Source organism: Spea bombifrons, chromosome 5, assembly GCF_027358695.1.
Source record: "Spea bombifrons isolate aSpeBom1 chromosome 5, aSpeBom1.2.pri, whole genome shotgun sequence".
Taxonomy (NCBI): Eukaryota; Metazoa; Chordata; class Amphibia; order Anura; family Pelobatidae; genus Spea; species Spea bombifrons.
The window spans coordinates 5,639,893-5,659,818 of NC_071091.1; the positions used below are offsets into that span (position 1 = coordinate 5,639,893).

At 45.5% G+C, this 19,926-nt stretch overlaps 1 protein-coding gene across 9 annotated transcripts in view; it reads right to left on the reverse strand.

The window, feature by feature from the left end:
• The window catches only part of KMT2C (lysine methyltransferase 2C), a 79,471-nt gene extending 64,040 nt beyond the window's left edge, over nt 1-15,431 (reverse strand). For 8 of the 9 annotated variants that reach the window (XM_053468332.1, XM_053468330.1, XM_053468326.1 and 5 more), the window contains exon 1: nt 14,836-15,431. In XM_053468332.1, the coding sequence (XP_053324307.1) occupies nt 14,836-14,960 (125 nt within the window). In that variant the 5' untranslated portion in view covers nt 14,961-15,431. Of the gene's footprint in view, nt 1-5,785; nt 5,943-14,835 lie in introns of those variants that run through there. The other variant, XM_053468331.1, reaches the window with a different exon arrangement.
• Nucleotides 15,432-19,926: the final 4,495 nt, after the last annotated feature.

Below are 19,926 nucleotides of genomic sequence, written 5' to 3' on the forward strand. Positions count from 1 at the left end.
GGGAACGCCGCTTCATCTACTGGTTAAAGGACAGGTATGGAGATTATCTAAGTGGAACAGCGTTTTCATCCACAACACGCAGGCAGGCACTCAACTCAACACAACACAACACAACACAACACACAGGCAGGCACTCAACACAACACACACTGCTCCCTGGGTGGGTCAGGGGAGGTCAGAAGATTTCAACTGGCCCATGATCCCCATATGCTAACAAAAGCACGATAATTGAGACTGTCCCATTAAAACCAGGACACTGGGGAGGTATGTATACAGGCACATTCAAGTGTTGCTCCTGGGTAGGCTCTAATACTGAACCTAGGCCCACCATTGGGTTTCGCTGTTGGGGTCTAATTCTAGTTAAAGAGTTTGTAGCCATTGAGTTCTCAGCCATTGACCAAAAACTATTGACCAAAAGGTCACCAACCGGATCCGCACGTATTTAGTGCATTAAGTCACCGGTGGACGACCAGCGTTCTTTTTCTCCAAGCACGTTTCTCCCAGGCAATCCCTTAACCATTTCGTTTGCGGAAGAAAAGTTTGACTTCCCCGTTTGGGTTTAGTTTCTTTCTTGTAGGAAGTTTTGCAATCGCAGCTTCCTCGAGATGTTTGGTAAACCGGCGCTGCGTAATAACATGAAAGCATCGGCGAATATTTCATCAGCATCCAAAAAGTCGCTGACAAAATAAGGTTTTTTTTGTAATCGCAGTTTACAGACTTAAATTAAAAACTTATAAAATACACAAACTGGCTAATATATTTTTGGTGTTCCTATAGTTTGTTAGATTATGTCCAAAAATAATAGGTTTTATTTATATACGTGTGTGCGCACGCATATAGACAGATATATATATATATATATATATATATATAAAAAAAAGTATATTTGTATCTTATTCAGTTGCCGAGGTGCTGCTGAAATGAGACACAGAAGGATATATATATATATATATATATATATATATATACACACACACACACACACACACATATATACATATACACACATGTATATATGATTTGGACAGGTGGGAAAAATGATGTAAAGTAAGAATAGGTTCAAAAATAGAAAAAGGGGTTTTCTAAGCATATAGTTCGGCGTTTGATTAAACAATTACACCAAACAGGTGCCAACGATCATCCATTTAATATGTAGGTTGAAACTCAATCATTAACTGCAACAGAAACAGCTGTAGGAGGAATAGAACCGCGTGAATCACAACCAAAATACTCAAAATCTCCTTCCTGGTTAACAAAAGCAAAACTGCAGCATGAGAATGACTGAAAACTATACATTTTCCCCCGTTACCCAACAGTGTCCCTTATGGGATTTTCCTGCTAAGGTTAACGTGGATTAATTGCTGCCAGGGTTTAGCAGCTAAAGCCTTTAGCATGTCAGACGCGAGTTATCAACTATAAAAAGTTAATAATGCATTTAATACAGTGACTGGGATGTAAACATGCGCGGGATGGGCATGCGGCTCCTGAATCTACGACGAGACCAACGACTGATTAAGGTTTGAGTCTTTACAGCAGGAGAAACGGGCGACTAGACGGGGGCCGAATGGGGCCGGTTTGAAGGCAAATTCTATATAACACACTAATTTAATGGCTAAAAATATAAAACACCCACTATTGGCTACTTTAAGTGAATATGAAGGTTAGCCAATTACAAATACACAACATCCTGATTACTTCCCGGTCGCCATAAACACAACTCCAGCAACAAGCAAAACAAGCAGACAGTAAAAACCTTATCCGAGCTGCTTTATCCGTAACACAATGGATAGAGCGGGGCTCGACGAGACCCCAACTCCAGCAGCGCTGTAGATTTTTATCTAACAATGTTTTACTTTGAGAGGAAGAAAAGCGAAGGCTACCACACTCCTCCTCCGGCAGCGGGACCATGACTGACCACAGTGTGCACAATTTACAAACATTAATGGGGGCATCTCGCATCACACCACGGAGCATTACACATTTTACTTTCGCAAATCATCCAGCGGAATAGAACAGAAGTTTACCGCCGTAACACGAACCTGGCATCTGCCCCACAGGGAAGCAAGAAATATTTGTTCATACAGTATGCAGACTGCAGACTCTTCCACCCTAGAAGAAACTGTGTGTATAAACCCCAGCACTGTATACAGTAATAACCCCTCCCCCCAGCGCTGTATACTGCAATGTCGGTCGGTGACTAAAACCTGGTTTTATCTCATTTTGTTCCAATAAACTTGCTGTCAGTCATGTGATATTTTGGGTGACTTTCCTGGCTCAAACACCACGCTGAGCTGATGCTTTATGGTAATGCTAATGAAGTCTGTGTCTCCATGGACTTTTAATAGAGAGCCTAGCTGGTTGATTAAGCCATTCTATTGCTCCCCACAGGCAGTATGATAAGGAGTCGGGGGGTTTAGTAGATTAGGGGTCAGATAACAGAGCGAGAATCATACAAACGGCTGATATGCAGCCACCTGAAAACATATTCTATGTAAATATATATTTAAATTTATATTTTAATGTAAAAAGCGCAAAAAAAAATGTCAAATATTTTTTTCTGATACTAGCAATATTTTTGGGTGGGGTTTCTTCTTTAAATTTGTTTAAACGTCAAGCGCCTGCCGGCTTCATTATAACCAAGGAACCGACGAGAGCCGCACCGATAATAAACGGAACGCGTCGGCCGCACCAGCGACTACTTCTAAAAGAAACGGCTCTGTATTTCTACTACCGACGGGAGAATAATTAGGTTATTGCCTGAACACGGTAACATTTAACAAAAATATATATTATGAAAGCGTACGTTGTGGTCACCTTGGTTTGAGCAGATGCTGGGAATATAGCGGTTTCTATTACACATATACGGTGGGTTTCTCATATATAGGGCTTGGTGGTTGCTTTTTTTTATTATTTTTATTTGTAAAGATACAAAACTTGAAGGTATTTTTGATATTCTGAATTTAGGGCACAATGAGGGAGGGGGTATATTAATAAAGACAAAGAAGCTGCTTAAACCTTAACTTGCATGGAAAAAGCAAGCTACGAACGGTGAGAGATGCTGGATCGGGCTGGAGCGGCGCTTTGTGTCGCCAGCTGAACCCTAGAAAGCGATTTTTTTAGCCATTAAATTAGTATTTTATATGGAATGATAGAATTTGACATCAGATCGGCCCCATCTATAAAGATGCAAACCTTAATCAGTCGTTGGTCTCGTCTTAGATTCAGGAGCCGTATGCCTTTCCCGCGCATGTTTAAATTCCTTGCCTGTATTACCCTCTACCACTTTTGCTGGGAGGTTGTTCCATTTATCTACCATCTTGCCCATCCTTACATTACACCCAAACCTCTGGCCCCCTTCTGTTCTAACATTTCTCCTCCTCAAAAAATAAGTCCGCTGATAATACATAAACGTGAATATAGGAAGAAAAAAAATTACAGCAACCTTCAGCACTACTTCCAAAATAAAGCTGACCCCTCGGATGAATTAATTGGGGAAGCTGCGAGATCTTTATGTTCGCGTCATTATCAGAGGGAGTAATTAAGAAGCGCACTTGTTGAAAGCGCGACTGCAAACAGAGGACATTTGCAATTATATTATAACGCAATATAAATAGAATAAAAAAAGTGATAAATCCATAGTAGCCAATTAAACCCAAACAGCCTCAACAGTTTGCGGACCCAACAATAAATTAACCCCTTACGTCCCTGTATCGAACATATCAGCGGTGCAGAGGACGCTGGGAAAGGTGCGCGTTCTAACATACAACGGTTAGTGAATGCAGGTACTGGAAAGAGTAATGCCCCGGGCCATTCATTCGTCTTGACATACGTAACTGAATTAAGCCATACACCTGCAGTCAAGCACACTAACACACACCCCGGCGAAAGGTATCATCACCGGAGGAGATACCGCTCCGGGCTGCACAACAGACAACCTAATCCTCCGCGACACCCGCTGCAGAAAACGTAGCCACGTCCGCTGCCTATAGAAACGGACGTTTAAAGCAACGAGCGGATGAGCTGAAAGCGTAGCTGGAAAACGGAAATGAACAATTCCATAAAAACCGCAAAACCAGGTAAACGCACACAATCACTCTAGATTGTAAGCTCCTTTGAGCAGGGCTCTCCCCAACGTCTTGTTTCTGTAAGTCAAATTGTTACGTTATATACCACTTGTTACGTCATGCCTTCCCACTGTACAGCGCTACGGAATATGACGGCGCTATATAAAACAATATATAATTAGAAACCAGCTCTAAAGCGTGTAAAGATCGCACGTGTAAAGGCTAGACGGGCGCTAATTGTGTTAACATCGTGAATGCTACAAACGTTCAAACAGGAAAAATCAATCGAAACCGTTATACCGGCTAAAACAGCCCAACGCAAAGCAGTGAGAAGCGGAGCCGTGTGTGTCGGACCCGTTTGCTACACGGCAGCAATATACGGTATTTATATTTTTATTTTCATTTATTTATTTATTTTTTAGATAAAGGTCGTTTTTTTAAACAAAGCGTCCGACTTTTTACGCAACAGACAGACATTTTAACACAAGCAATCCGACAAACACAAATATTTGAAGCACCTCCCCCACCGATGAGCTCGTCACACGATTGCAGCCACAGCTGCTGATCATCCGGGTACCTGCGCCAACTACACCGAACCAAACTAAAGCCGACGGCACGTTCTGCAGAGCGGCCCCTGGAGCACACGGCGCTGTATTCACTAAAGCGGGGAGTGCAAGTCCCTCCACTGTTCTTTATGGACGGCTGACATAATAGGCAGAAGTCGGCTCCTCTACTGTGAAGCTGACCTGGCCCTGTATAATGCATACTTCAACGGGTGAGGGGCCCTAAGAGATCTCACTGATTTAGCTATACGTTATTCAGGGCCGGCCAGGTCCTCTGGGGATGGCGCTTGGTGAATCAAGGAGCTGAAATGTAACTCTGGCAAACTCTGTTAGACCCAAGAGAGTTTTTGGTCGTAACAAATGTCTGGTGCCCAAAGCGGAGGAGCCAGCACTGTAATGGTTAAAAAAGAAGAGCAACTCTTAACCTGAGTAACTACCAAATCCATTCCCTATGGGGGATGGGCGGGGGTATGTTAGAAATACCCAACCCTACTAGGAGTTCATTGGTGGAGCACTGAAAGGGTTAATAATCCAATTAGCCCCTAAAGACATTGCCTTGTGACTGCAGGAGATGAAGGGTGCCTTAGCACAGGAGATGGCAGAATACAGGGGCAACAAGCAGGCACTGAACACCCCCCCCCCCCCGGAAGAGGCTTTCAAGGGGTAACAATACAGAGAGATCAAAACTAACCGGGAGGATAACATGACACAGAGTACCGGCCACAGCGCTTCAGGGGTTAATAATACAGAGTGCAGGGTCCGGTTTCCAGGACTGGAAAGTTAAAATCAAACTGGTTTGGAGGGTCAGAGACCCGGGGCGCTGGGATTAATACCCCGATGTGGGGCCCAAGCCTGCGGGAGCTGATAGCAGCCGAGGCCCCGGTCTCCCGGGCTCATACGCTGATGGTGAAGCTAGGTGCCAAGCGCTGCAGGGGTTAATAACCAGCTGATGGCGAGATAGGTCCCAGGGGCCGCAGGGGTTAATAACCAGCTGATGGTAAAGGATAGGTCCCAGGGGTTAATACCCTGCCTGTGCCCACAGTTCCCGTCCCTGGGGCCGGTGACATAAGCCCGGCACCCTCCCCCTGGCTGTCAGTGTCAGCTGGCCGCGGAGTGACACCGTACCATGGACGTGGCAGCTCGCTCCGCACTCCTCACCTGTGTCTCCGGCGCCGGGAGCATGTCCTCTCCTTTGCCCCGGATGCACGCAGTTCCCCGACGGAGAATCCCGAAGCTGGACCCCGAGATCACACGGATACCCCGGGCTCAGCGGTCCGTATGCAGCCCGCACCCTCCCCCGTCACGCACTGGAACCAGCAGATCCTTCCGAGAGGCAGAACCCGCAGCCTCCCCACCTCCCACTGAAAGGATGAGGAAGTAGATCCGGCACAGGCTGCTCCGAAAACCCGGAGCGAAGCCCTGGAAGTGCGGAACGCGTGACACTGGCCACGGCGTATTATAACACACAATCTGCGATAGCGCCTGCTAGAGCCTTCGCGCTGAACATTGCCCTGCAGCACCAGCCACGCAACTAGATCGGTGCCATTGAATTACCCCAATGGAACAATGCGCCCTGGCAGTGAAGGGTTAACACGTCACCGGACTCCCTGTGCTGTGCTATAAAGCATCCAACGCTTTCAAACTAGAAATCCTTAGACCCAAAGGGGGGCGTGCTAGAGCCGTGTCCCCAAGAGCTTTCACTCTATCCTGCGCCCTTTCAGCTGCCGAGAGGCTGCACTTCCCATCACCTTTGGTTTGAACGAGAGGAGTTAAACTACAGAGGAGGGGGGGGCTCAGCTTTCAGACGGCTTGGGATGATGGGAGTTGCAGTGCACAGTTCCACTTAGACTGATGGGCTCCACACGGAAAGAGGATTACATAACAGTGAGCTTTACTGGACTGACATTTACCAGTACCCATCCCCCACCCACACCAGCAGGCAGCGCTGGGACTCGCAGCATGCACCTGTTCAGCCTGCAGGTACAGGCAGACGCGCGCCCGGCAGAGTGGGGTGCGCCGGGGTAAACCGCGTCCCCCATTCGATGCCCGTTTCTCCCGCTGTAAACCCTTAAACCTTAATCAGTCGTTGGTCTCGTCTTAGATTCAGGAGCCGTATGTCTATCCCATGCATGTTTAATCCCCTCACTGTACTAACATCTACCACTTCTGCTGGGAGGCTGCTCTGTTTATTAACAGGAATGGCGAGCGCAGCAGATGGCGTTTGCTGCTGTAATTAGGTGCCCTGACATCAGCCTGCATGGAGATGCTCCTAATAGTATAGGCCAAGGGTGTATTAAAGCCCTTACTGCCCTGTGTGGGGCAGTTCCCAGGGGGTCGGTTAGAGACGCCTTCTAGTCACCCCCATTCTATAGCCCCTGCAGGTAAATACAAGGCTGAGCTTTACCAGAGCCAAGAGCTCTCTGGCAGATGAAGGGTAAATAAATGGGGGAGGGGGGTTGGTGCAAATACGTTCTTTAAATAAAGAAATGCAACATCTCGTTGTACAGCGCTGCGGAATATGGGGGCGCTACAAATCATCAATCATCATTTGGATTGGACTATAGTGGCATTTTATGCATAAATTACAGTCATTTCCACAGTGTCCCCGTTAGCGCTGTGCGAAATGCTGGCCGAGCTCCGAGCAGAGCCGAGTGTCCCGTGATGTCCCACAAGTCACTGCAGGGCCTTTCACTTTCATACAGCATGACGTCATTGTGCAGGAGGGGGAGGGGAAGGGAATGCCTTCAGCTCCACCTTCCGCATGGATTTAAAGCGACATCCGCATAACAAACCGCCGGCATCCCGAAGCCTTCTTCCCCGACACACGATCCGCAGCGCCTTGTCGGTAAACAAACCGGTAACAATATAACCTTTACCAGCAATGTCTGCGAGGAGCGCTTGGCTGGCCCTGCATAATGTATAGTTAAATCAGCGAGCTCTCCCGCCTCCTCACCCATTGAATTATACATTATACAGGGCCAGCTCTGCCCTTATGCTGGAGAAACTTGGTAACGTTAGCCCTTTGTAATGAAGCGCAAGCGCAAACTATAACTTTCATGCAAACACTCCCTTTAACGAAAAAACTACATTAAGAAGCTTGCCGGGTTTGGCCCTTTATAGACCGTTCACAATAAAACCTGCGGAACTAAAGACTTCCTTGTCCTGACCTCATCTCGCTCGGTTTCATCAGAAGGTGGGGGGTGTAGCTTCATGGGACAATTAACAAACCGTGCCCTAAAACAGGAAGGGAGCGTGGCTGCTCCCACGGTATACACACGGTGATGCTTAATATGTAAGTATCTTTAAATCGGGTAAGCGTGCTTAACTAAAAGCGGAACAGATCTACTTAAACGGGCGCTACCTGGACGCTGCGTGCTGCCGTAGACACACAGCCAGCGTCAGTGTGAGCGCATGAATGAAGACCTGCCTCTACTCCCAGACAGGCTGCCCACCATCAAGAACTAGAGCAGGGGTGCACAACCTGTGGCCCTTTCAGCTGCTGCGGGACTGCATCTCCCATACTCCTCAGCCAGCCCCTTAGCTGAAAGAGCATTATGGGAGATGTGGTCATGCTGCGGAGTAGCGAGTCTCACCGGAGCCATTCCTTAGACAGCCAAAAGCCATCAACAATGAAGCAAAGAGCTACGACTGATGGTGGAAACATGCGCACGACAAAACCTTTATGTCGGGGTCTTTTCGATACACGCCAACGGGAAGAACGAGACTTACTGTGAGCAAACGTATAAGACCACCCAAAATACACTATATGGGGCCGCATATATCAGATTTTAAAAAAGCTAAACAGAAAGGTGGCGCTAAGTCATACTCGGGTTTGCAGCAGAGCTTAGTTGTGGATTAAAGCCTGGCCTAATGTGACTTCCAGGGGTCGTCGATGTCCCATCAGCCGGCCTTTAAACCAAATCAAACCGGCATCTGAAGACAACGAACTCACGGACCGGTTTTGCGAAGCAATTTTTTTTTTATATGCGAGTAAATTAGGAGCGGCGGGTTTAATTTAGAGGGGTAAAGCCTTGGTTTACGGAGTCATTTTTTGGCTCATTCACTGCTTTAACCCGTTGAGACCCCTGGGGACGTACCTGTAAGTCCTTAAACCAAGTAGGACGAACTACTCAAGTCAATACCATTAAAAAAATGCAATATAGGGTAATATGTAAAGTATGGATGTGGCCCTCAGGTTTCTTATAAATATGTTTTAAGGCCCTACGTCTGAACAAAATGATGTATAATTTGTGCGAATTCATCAAAGATGGAACAGGAACAAACTTGACAAAAAAAAAAATATTTTGGTCATTTGGTTTATTTTAGACATTTTATTATTCCTCCCCATCAGGTTATGATTTGACTCTTACTTTTAAAACTGAATTGATTAAAAGTAGGAAAAAAAAGCATAGCCCGTTGGTGTATTTATGCCGGACGCAGCGGAGACGGCTCCCATTTACGGGAAGGATAGGGCAAAGTTTAGGATGAAGGGCTCCCGGTGTTTACCTGCCGCTGCCAAATATCCGATGACTATAATTCCCAGCAAGACAAAAACACGTTACAAATTCAGACAATAACATTAAATGCAGCAACAGCAACAGGTGCCAGCGTTCACTTAGTTACATGAAAAATCCAAATGATTTACTCCTCCATTGTGATTTTATCTCAACCATTCCCTGGAAGACGCTGTAATACCGAGTCACAGGGGCCCTTTACTGTAATAGCGAGTCACAGGGGCCCTTTACTGTAATAGCGAGTCACAGGGGCCCTTTACTGTAGTACAGAGTCACAGGGGCCCTTTACTGTAGTACCGAGTCACAGGGGCCCTTTACTGTAGTACAGCGTCACAGGGGCCCTTTACTGTAGTACAGAGTCACAGGGGCCCTTTACCGTAGCACCGAGTCACAGGGGCCCTTTACCGTAGCACAGAGTCACAGGGGCCCTTTACTGTAACACGCTTCACAACAGCAATCTTCCATCACAGAACAAAAACAAGGAAGGCCCGAGAGGCACATAAACGTATTTTAACTTATGGGGGGTATTGCTCAGCCCTCCAAGCGCAGGGGTCGTAAACACCAAGCTTCACGACATGAAACCGCAGCGGCTGATCTCTCAGAGACGGCGCTGCCCAAAGACCGACTCGTGGGGCCATTGCTACCAACGCATTTCGCAACTTCAACACCGAGAAAAAAAGAATTAACGTCTTATCGATTTCGTGGGGAAATAAAGCCTACTGAACGCCTGGGTATAGCGCAAAGGAGAAACTGAAACGTCTTAATGGAGAAAGCGATTCCCAACTGGCAACAAATACACGGAGGAGATGGACCGGCCAATACCCCCAAAAGGCATCCCCCACGGGATTTACTGCCATTATTAATGTTGTTTGACAAATGAAGGCAAATTCAATGCAATCACAATTATATTAGTCTTATAATAAACACACAATATATGATGAAGTCTATGATTCAACTGAGCGCAAAGAATCGATTCACAACAAGGCCGTGTTTATTCTCACTGGATAGCGGCAAGTTCATTTACAGCGAGCGAGCCGAAAAGAGACACCCAGCAATAATACGCATCGAAGTGCTTGGGATGACCGGAGCGCACCTTTAAACGCTCTGAATAATGGTAATATTTCGTGTTAATGTGATACAATCACAGCACACGCTTCCTTCTTACCCCAACGCTGTATGTTCTGCACCAGTTATAATGCAAACAATCAGGATGGGGAAGTCTGGTGCCCGCCGGGAAGCGTTACGAGCACAACTTGGTTAACATTATATTCAAATCTATATTAACACATTATGGTCTCTGAACTTTATATTATTGTTTTTCATATGACAAACCCAATATATATATATATATATATATATATATATATATATATATATATATATATATATATATATATATATATATATATATATATATATATACACACACACATACATACAAACGCTGATGCAGGAGATATTCCAGAGGATATCAGAAAACCAGCAGGCGTGCAATCAAAAGTTAAGAACACGGCAACACATGACAGACATCAACGATAACCCAACGTGACAACTTAGAAATAATTCACAGCGAGAGGACTTCTAAAAGCAAAGGCCTCGGAACAATTACACGGATGAAAAAAAGGCTACGCGACAAGATGGGAGGAAAAGCACAAACTCGAATTCTGCATGCAGAAAAAAAACAACGCAGCGCTTATCAAAAAACTTATCAACCCGAATTCAAAAGCATTCCCCGCACCAATGTTTCCTTTTAATAGAATTACATTTAAAAAATAAAGTTTGTTTACTTTCCAGCAGTGTTTAGAATCTCATTTCTTTGGTACACATGTAATGTCCCTAATCTGTAACAGTAGCCAATGAGTAAGCGGCAGAGAGGGGCATGCTGGGTAATATCTCCGTAGTATAGCTTCAAGCTCGAAATAAGGCCGTGGTAGGCAGAGATGCTTGAAGAACGTCTTATAACACTACTGGATCTTTGATGACATTTGACATCACCGGCATGTGCCCAAGAAATAATGTGTCACGCACAACATATTCAATATGAGCTCTGAACAGAGCGTCCCAGACGTATGTTTTATACCAACACAGATACATATGCAATCTACGCGAACACTTCCAACGTCAAGAAAGGGAGAGTGATAAAAGGCAGAGAGCGGATATGAAACGGTTTTACGTTGTCCGTAAATATTGCGTAATATTAGGCGCACTCCATCTATGTATAAGTACTAGAAACACGAGCTAAAGGAGTACCATATATATATATATATATATATATATATATATATATATATATATATATATATATATATATATATATATATATATATATATATATACACACACACACACACATACCCTCCACCACAAACAATAAGCGACTGAAAAGAACGAAACCCGTTTCTCACCCCGTAACCAGAGGGCAATGTATAGCGATACTAAGACACACAGCGTTAATGCAGCGCTTAATACATCTGAACTAGAAAAGTGATCTACCCGGGGGGGGGGTCACCTCTTATTAAAACATTGAAGAATCAAAAGAATACTAATAGACTTAAGGAAACAAATATGCCTCATGAACAGGGATCTACGGTTAGCGGGCAAACCTTCTCTAGAGCTTTAAAGCCTATGATTTATGAAATCGTGACTGTCCCAGTATCATTAAGTTGTTAAAACGACAGATATAAGGACAAAGTGGCTCTGAAAATTACGCCAATACATAACTGTTAACTGGTTCCTGGTAACTGGTATCGGTAATGCCCACATTAAAATAGTTTTACAATCCGGCCCATATGCTCATCGGCAAATTTGCAATCAGAACCAAAGGAATCAGCAAAAGGAAGCTTTTAGTATTTTTGTTTTGTTATTTATTTATTTTAAGCAGGAAATGGCTGCGAATAAAACACTTTAATGTGTAAGAAGCCGTCCAACTTCAGATGTCGCTATTCAAATGGTAAGTCTGCATCTACAGCGCAAGAAAAAACCTGCCCCCAGCACAAGGAGTTTATAGTTAATGGGGACGGTGTCTGATCCCAGCACAAGACGATCTGTGTTGGAAGAGAACAGAATAGCCTGTGACTAGTACAATGGGGCGACTGTTACGAGGTGACAGAGGTGGCTTGTCAGGGTTCAAAGTGACCTGTGTTAAATGACAAAGGTGTTTAAGCTGGGAATAGGGGAGCTTTATGTTAACCAGTGAAACGAGTGTCAATTTTGAGCCGACAAGAATACACCTGTAAGCAGAGCGAGTGACCGCAGCGCGCAGATCAGAAGCATTTCGTGGGAATATGAATGAATATATTCATTCTCATAAAGTAGACTAGATATTTGGATGCAATTCTGGCAGCTTCGTAAAGTGTGTGTTGGGAAATCTTAAGGCCAGCAGAGCCACGTCCAACCGTAGCAAATAAATAGAGAGACTCGTGACCCGGGATGCTCCTCGGTAACCTGAGCCACATTGATCAATCTAGTGCTGGCGCTAATGGGAAAATTATAATATATATATATATATATATATATATATATATATATATATATATATATATATATATACACACACACACACACACAACGTAAAACAGTGTCCTTTCTACTTGACAGTTAATGCTTAAAACAAAAGGGAAAAGATCTGAAAATTGCGGTCCTCTCACATAAAGGAGAATTCATGAACTCTAAAATATGAATATTTAAAGCAAATGTTACTGTACAGAATCTTTAAAGTGGTAAAGACTAATATATATATATATATATATATATATATATATATATATATATATATACACACACAACCATACATACATATATATACAATTTCCCTTACAGAAACAGCAGGTAAGGAGGGCCTTGATCAATGGAGACAGGTGATCAGTTATTTTAAGAGCAGCTAAACGAAGCTGAGTGAAGAACAAAAAAACAAAAAACAGCAATACCGTATAAAATGTCCTTTGTAGTAAAACGATAACGTGTACAAAGAAGCTCCCATCCTTTGAAACAATTCATCATGAGACAAACAGGTGTGTAGGGTCATTCTATTCACATGTGACAGTTACATGGGGCAAGTAACAGAAGGGCCCCCGGTAGACAGACAGACATGGAAAGCTGGACCATAGATAGAAGAGTATTACAGGAGTTTAAGGTGTTTAGATCAGCGTCTGAATTACAGAAGTGACTGAAACTAAAGAGCAAGCAAACCCCCACCACCAAAAAAAAGCATTTTGCCAACTGACATTAACGTAGAATAATTGAGAATTTTTCTGGCCCCTGTCCAGTCTGCCACTTTTGTAAAGACTCAAGCCTTAATCAGTCGTTGGTCTCGTCTTAGATTCAGGAGCCGTATGCCTATCCCATGCATGTTTACATTCCCTCACTGTATTAACCTCTACCACTTGTGCTGGGAGGCCGTTCTACTTATCTACTGCACTCTCAGTGAAGAAAAACGTCCCTACTTGCCATCTAAGCCTCTGACCCTCCAGTTTTAGATTATGACCTCTTGTTGTATGTAAACTTTCTCTTCTTTCAAAACAAATTTCACTCCTCTACAAACCCCTTTATACATTTAAGTGTCTCTTCTCTCCCCTGATCAGTAAAGACTAAGTATAGTCCAAACACACACACCTCAGGGGATACTGTGTATCACATACTGTATATTCACACACACACACACACACCTCAGGGGATACAGTGTATCAAATACTGTATATTCATACACCCAACACACACACTAAGGGGATACTGTGTAACACACACACATCAGGGGATACTGTGTATCACATACTGTATATTCATACACCCAACACACACACCTCAGGGGATACAGTGTATCAAATACTGTATATTCATAAACCCAACACACACACTCAGGGGATACTGTGCATCACATACTGTATATTCATACACCCAACACACACACACACTCAGGGGATACTGTGTAACACACACATCAGGGGATACTGTGTATCACATACTGTATATTCATACAACCAACACACACCTCAGGGGATACAGTGTATCAAATACTGTATATTCATACACCCAACACACACACTCAGGGGATACTGTGTAACACACACATCAGGGGATACCGTGTATCTCATACTGTATATTCATACACCCAACACACACACACACACACACCTCAGGTGATAGTGTATCACATACTGTATATTCATACACCCAACACACACACATCTCAGGGGATACTGTGTAAGACACACACACACACCTCAGGGGATATACTGTGTATCACATACTGTATATTCATACACCCAACATCAGCAACAACCCCCACAGTAACAATCGTTATGTCAGCTACTCGCGAAGAGCGTCTCATAAGAGTGCTGCAAACCACAGCGCTTTGCCAAAAGAGATTTCCAGAAGCGGACTGCTTTAGGCACCTGTCTCAGACAGTGCGGGGCTTTAACCGAGTATTCATCACAGATACACAGCAAGCGGATAGAATCCCCAGCACGGGAATACAGCGAGGGCAATAAGCGAGTCAATAACTTTACAAGTGAACCCCCTCCCTCCCCCAGACAGCAGCGATATTTGTACTAACAATAAATAAATAAACAACAACAAGGTATCAGTCAGCGTATCCCAACAAGCTGTGGCCCGCCATACGCCCCGGGTTCTAACCCCCTCGGCTCCCGGTCACCAACAACCCCTGCTCGTAAAGCTGGTACCCTGGCACACACTCACTTCTTGCGGGCACCATCTTTCCGGGGGCGGCCCCGGGGTCTTTTGTCCGTGGCTGCGGGGCTTGCAGGGGCCAGGGGCCCAGGCTGCTCACAGGCGGACTCTAGGCTCTTGTCCTCGGTTGACATCCTAGGGAAGGGGGCCGCATTGATCCTCCCCGGGCTCGGGCCGTCGCATCGTCGGCTGGAAGGTGCTGGTGATGACACTGGGGTTGGTTGAGGGGGAATAGGGAGGGCCCGGGGAGGGACGGGGGAGGTGCGGGCTCACCCCGGGGAAAAGGGGGTAACAACAAAGGGAAAAAGTGTAGAGTAGCGGAAGTCTGTCGGCCGCAGAGCCTCCGAGGCCTGTTGCTGCTGCTCGGGCCGTAACCCCGACTCTCCTGCTACCGGTAACCGCAAATCCCAACGAGTCACAGCGAGTGCGACAAGCTGCGTGCGACTGACTGCCCCCCCACCCTGTGTGAGACAAACCTCCCACTACGCATGCGCGGGGGGAGAGAGAGGGCGGGCGCGCTGGGACTGACGTCACACCCTCACCCTGCTCCCTCACTGACAGGAGAAATGGGGCACGGCTGCTTAAAAACCCTGGAGCTCTGGAGTACTGGAACGGATTTCACATCACCCTGGCTTCTTGTCGACTTTCCCGGGGATGTGTAAGTGTAGCCCGGCACTGAAACAGTCAACAGAGAACATTCTATGCCTAACAAGAAGTAATAGTAACGATGCATTGTGCCGGGCAACGCAGAGCACAGAGAACAGTGTTTTGTTTCATGTAGTCCGGTGCTGGGTGTGTGCATCAACTACTCCCATACCTCCCAAGTGTCCTTATTTAGGAGGGACAGTCCCTCTTTGCTCCCCTGATGCCCCTCTTTTCTAGGAGCTCGGAATGTTTGCTGGGTAGGAGGGTATCGTGGGGGTTCCACGGCCCTAAAAGTCCCAATAGCAGGGATCGGCTTTATAAATGAAGCCGGGTAAATAAAATACTTTATTCTTCTCCTTCTGAATTCCTTGTTGGGTTTCACGTATACGTAGAGGTCATAAAGGCCGCCGGGCGCGTCGGGACCCGCTTACAGGTGCTTTGTTGACGGGGGAGGTCGGGGCGGATGCAGGAGACACGTCTGTCCTCTTCCTACTTTCAGTTTTGATTCCAGAAAATGGATGTAGAATACTTAGAACGTTCTAACCCGGAAACCCAGCGCGTATTAACCCTTTCAAGCTCGCCACAAAGATCCTATTGCAGCGACTCGCTGAATGGTGGCAGCCACGATAACATTCTTTATTAAACCTGTGACTTGTCAGAAGGTGAAGACACCTGTATTCAAGCAGGGGATTCAGTAATGCAGATAATTGGAAAACACCAATGAGATGCTCAGATATCTCCCTGTAATCCCGGTGGGGGAGAGGAGGCACAGGAATCATGTTCCCTGCGGTCCGGAGATCCCCCTCCCCACCACCTATAGGACACCTGTTGCCTGTCTCTCCCTGGAGCTAGCCAAGGTCCTGCCGAGGAGGAAGGGATTGTCTGCCGAGTGTCTCTATCGGTAGGACGGAGGCTAAAAGAATCCAAAAACATTGCAACGAACCCAAAATGCTACCAAACCACCCCAATAAATAGATTATTAGGTGAATTAAGCTGCTGACGGCACGGAAGTGAAGTGTTTGCCGTGCACCAGTCCGTGAATAGAAGAGTCCTGCTGGGTCCCTGCTGTCATTGAAGCCATGTCATTCAGCCTATCCTGTCACTGCCACGATTTCCAAGCAGTAACTCATTATTAACATTTCCACCTCCACCTGTAGGTGACCCAAACCATCTCAGCGTCGATAGCAGGAAGAGGGAGCAGGTTCTGGCACGTTACAGATCTCTGGTCAGACCTCATCTAGAGTATTGGGGGCAGTTCTGGAGACCCCCATCTCCAGAAGGATATTGACACATTGGAGAGAGTTCAGAGGAGGGCGGCCAAGATGGTGAACGGTTTGCGGGAGAGACTAAGGGAAGTCCAGCTTGGAGGAGAGAAGAGATAAATATTTAAAGTTCATTTCAAAAGAGAAGAAATGTTAGAACAAGATGCAATAATCTAGAGATTCGGGACTTTTAGGAATGTTAGGACTTTTTTACATTTTCTGATAGGGTTGTGGATAAGTGGAACAGCGTCCCATCAGAAGTGGCAGTGGTTAATAATATATAGTGAGGGAACAGGGGCGTAACTAGAAACCACAGGGCACCTTTGCCCTAAGCACCATGTGAGCAGCACCTTTACGCCAAACGGCTTGTGAGTTCCTTTCCCCCCCCAAGCTTATCAGTGCCATCCCAACCCCCAAACAGCCTGTTTGTGCCATCTTTGCCCCCAGCTTTTCAGTGCCCCCCAAATCTGTTTCATCTTTACCGGTGCAGTCCAGGTGGAAACGGCCCTTTCTAAAACAATTTTGAACCGGTACAAGGAGACAAGGAACAAGGGTCAGCCTGGGCCCCCTGGAGACACGAGCCCCTGCGACCCCTGTACTCACGCCGCGGGTATTTAAACATGCGCGGCGTAGGCATATGGCTATCCTGTACAGAACATGAGACCAAGGGCCAAATAAGGTTTGTGGGTTTTACAGCAGAAAAAATGGACAGGCGAGATGCTTCTTATCTGCCGCCAAATTCTGTTTGATGAGACACAAGTTCCCGAGTGCTTCTTTTTTCGTTTCCTACGTGGCGGATGTCTGTAAATACACTTGTTTCAGTAAACAGGACTGGAAGAAATGCTGTCGAGACAGATAGAGCCTACCGCTGCTGTGCAAAGGCTCCCGAATTCCCCCGGCTCCTATTAAGGCATATTTACTCCTGATGTAATCACGATGTACTGTCTGCAGATCGGGTACCGGTTGTGACCGCTGTGCGGATAGGAATGATGACATTATTATTATTTGTTTTATATAGCGCCATCAAATTCCGTAGCGCTGTACAACGGGTATGTTTCTCATCGAAAGGCTGGTCTCAGAACATTGCGTGTGTGAGATCCGTGCTCACGCGTGTGGCGTTACCTACGGGCCAAAAAATGTTAGGTGACTATTATTCACAAAAAATAATCCAGCGGCATGAAATCAGACATTTGGCTTCTTTCGCATAATAAATAATTGCAGAATCCATTAGCAGTGGATGTCATCACTGCCAGAAGGGCCCAGAAGACGCCTTGAGTGATGTCATAGTTCTGGCATCCCCTCACTAACTTAAAGGGACACTTCAAGGTCTCAGGGAGCCCCCCAAAAAACAATATGAATTTATAAGTACTTTATTACGCATTGTTCAAAGTTAAAAACAAACAAACAAACAAAAAATCTATACTCACTATTTGGGAGAAGCTGCAGAGCTGCAGCTTTCTACTCCTTTTGTGGTCTGCCATTTCATGCCGCTGATTGGCTGCTTAAAGTGCCAAAAAACGAATCACACTTTTTTTGGACATATGCATGGGGGTCTCGCAAGAAGCCCCCCCGTCCAGAGCATTCACAGAGCTGATGCGCTATATAAAACAATAAATAATACCCAGGTGCGCATTTTGATCATTCTTTGTGTCATCGCGGGGAGTACGCTGATGTGTTTACACACCCAAAAAATAAAGAAATGGAAATAATTTGTAGAAATTACTATTTTTTTATTTTTGTACTTATTATTATAACCCCAGCCTAGACAAGTGGTTTCCCAATGAGCGATCCAGGCTGGAGCCAGGTGATAAGCGAGCCGTCTTGGGGTCGATCCATGCCTTCTGTGACGCTGTTGGGACTCTTGTCCGTCGTAGATCGGGATGCGCTCGTTGCAGAACACAGTCATAGATGTTCTAGAACCTTAGAACCCTCTATGATCGCTACTAAAAAACAGAACAGGTTTAACAAAAAAGAAACGGATAATCTTTGTGCCGAGAAAAAAATCCGGTAAGATTGTAACGGTTACCTTTATAAAGACTTTAAGGCTTTTGTGATGCGTAATCCTTTTTTAAGTCTAACCTCCTTTTATTGTCGCAATCAAGTGTATCAATTTTCATCGGTTTTAAACCACTCGGGTATCGGAGCGATTTATTTATTTGCATTTATTTTCGTGGATTATTCCAGAAAACCCGTGACGTATCTAAAGTTTGACAGGTCCGCTAGAGGGTGGAATCTGAAAAGCAAACGGTGTAGCATTAAAACATTCTATATTTTAAAAAAGATTTTATTATTATTTTGAAAGAAATTTGAAATTGGTTACGTTTTCTCTTTTATTTTCAGATAACTAAAAAGCGGGTAGGGTGATGAGTGCCCCTAAACCTAATATGTGGTGAATTCATATATAAAAATGAGTAATTCTCTGTGTGTCCCAGACGAAAAATGCTTTTATTAGCATACATTTCCACGAGAAAGAATGATATAATGGGCGTTTTGTGTCCCTTTAAGACATGATGCCCTGGGCACATATATGTACGTGCGTGTGCTGGTTATACTGCCCTGGGCACATGTATGGCCATTGCGTGTGCTGGTTATACTGCCCTGGGCACATGTACGGCCATCGCGTGGGCCGTTACACTGCCCTGGGCATATGTATGGCCATTGCGTGTGCTGGTTATACCACACTGAGTACATGTTTGGCCATTGCGTGTGCTGGTTATATTTTACTGGGCACATGTATGGCGTGTGTTGGTTATACTGCCCTGGGCACATGTAGGGCCATTGCGTGTGCTGGTTATACTGCCCTGGGCACATGTACGGCCATTGTATGTGCTGGTTATACTGCCCTGGGCACATGTATGATCAGTAAGCCCTGTCTTAGTGCTTTCCTGCCTCTGGTTGGAGTACCCTACCCTGCATGCACTACTGCTTTGTGTGCGGGTAAAGTCCCTCCAAAGGGACATGGAGGACCCAGCAGACTGCACGTCCCAAGAGTCCAGAACCACGGGGTGGAAGAGGCGAGCTGGAGGGGGAAGGGACTTGTTTTCTACAGCTGTTCCTCTGCTCTAAGCCCAGAACTATGTTATTAATGAGTGGGAGAGGGGGGGGGCAGGCCCTTTAATTGTTGCTTGGCCTCCCCTTGTGATGCTGCCGGTAATTGGGTTGTACAGGAGGGGAGGTAGAAGGAGCCTCGGGC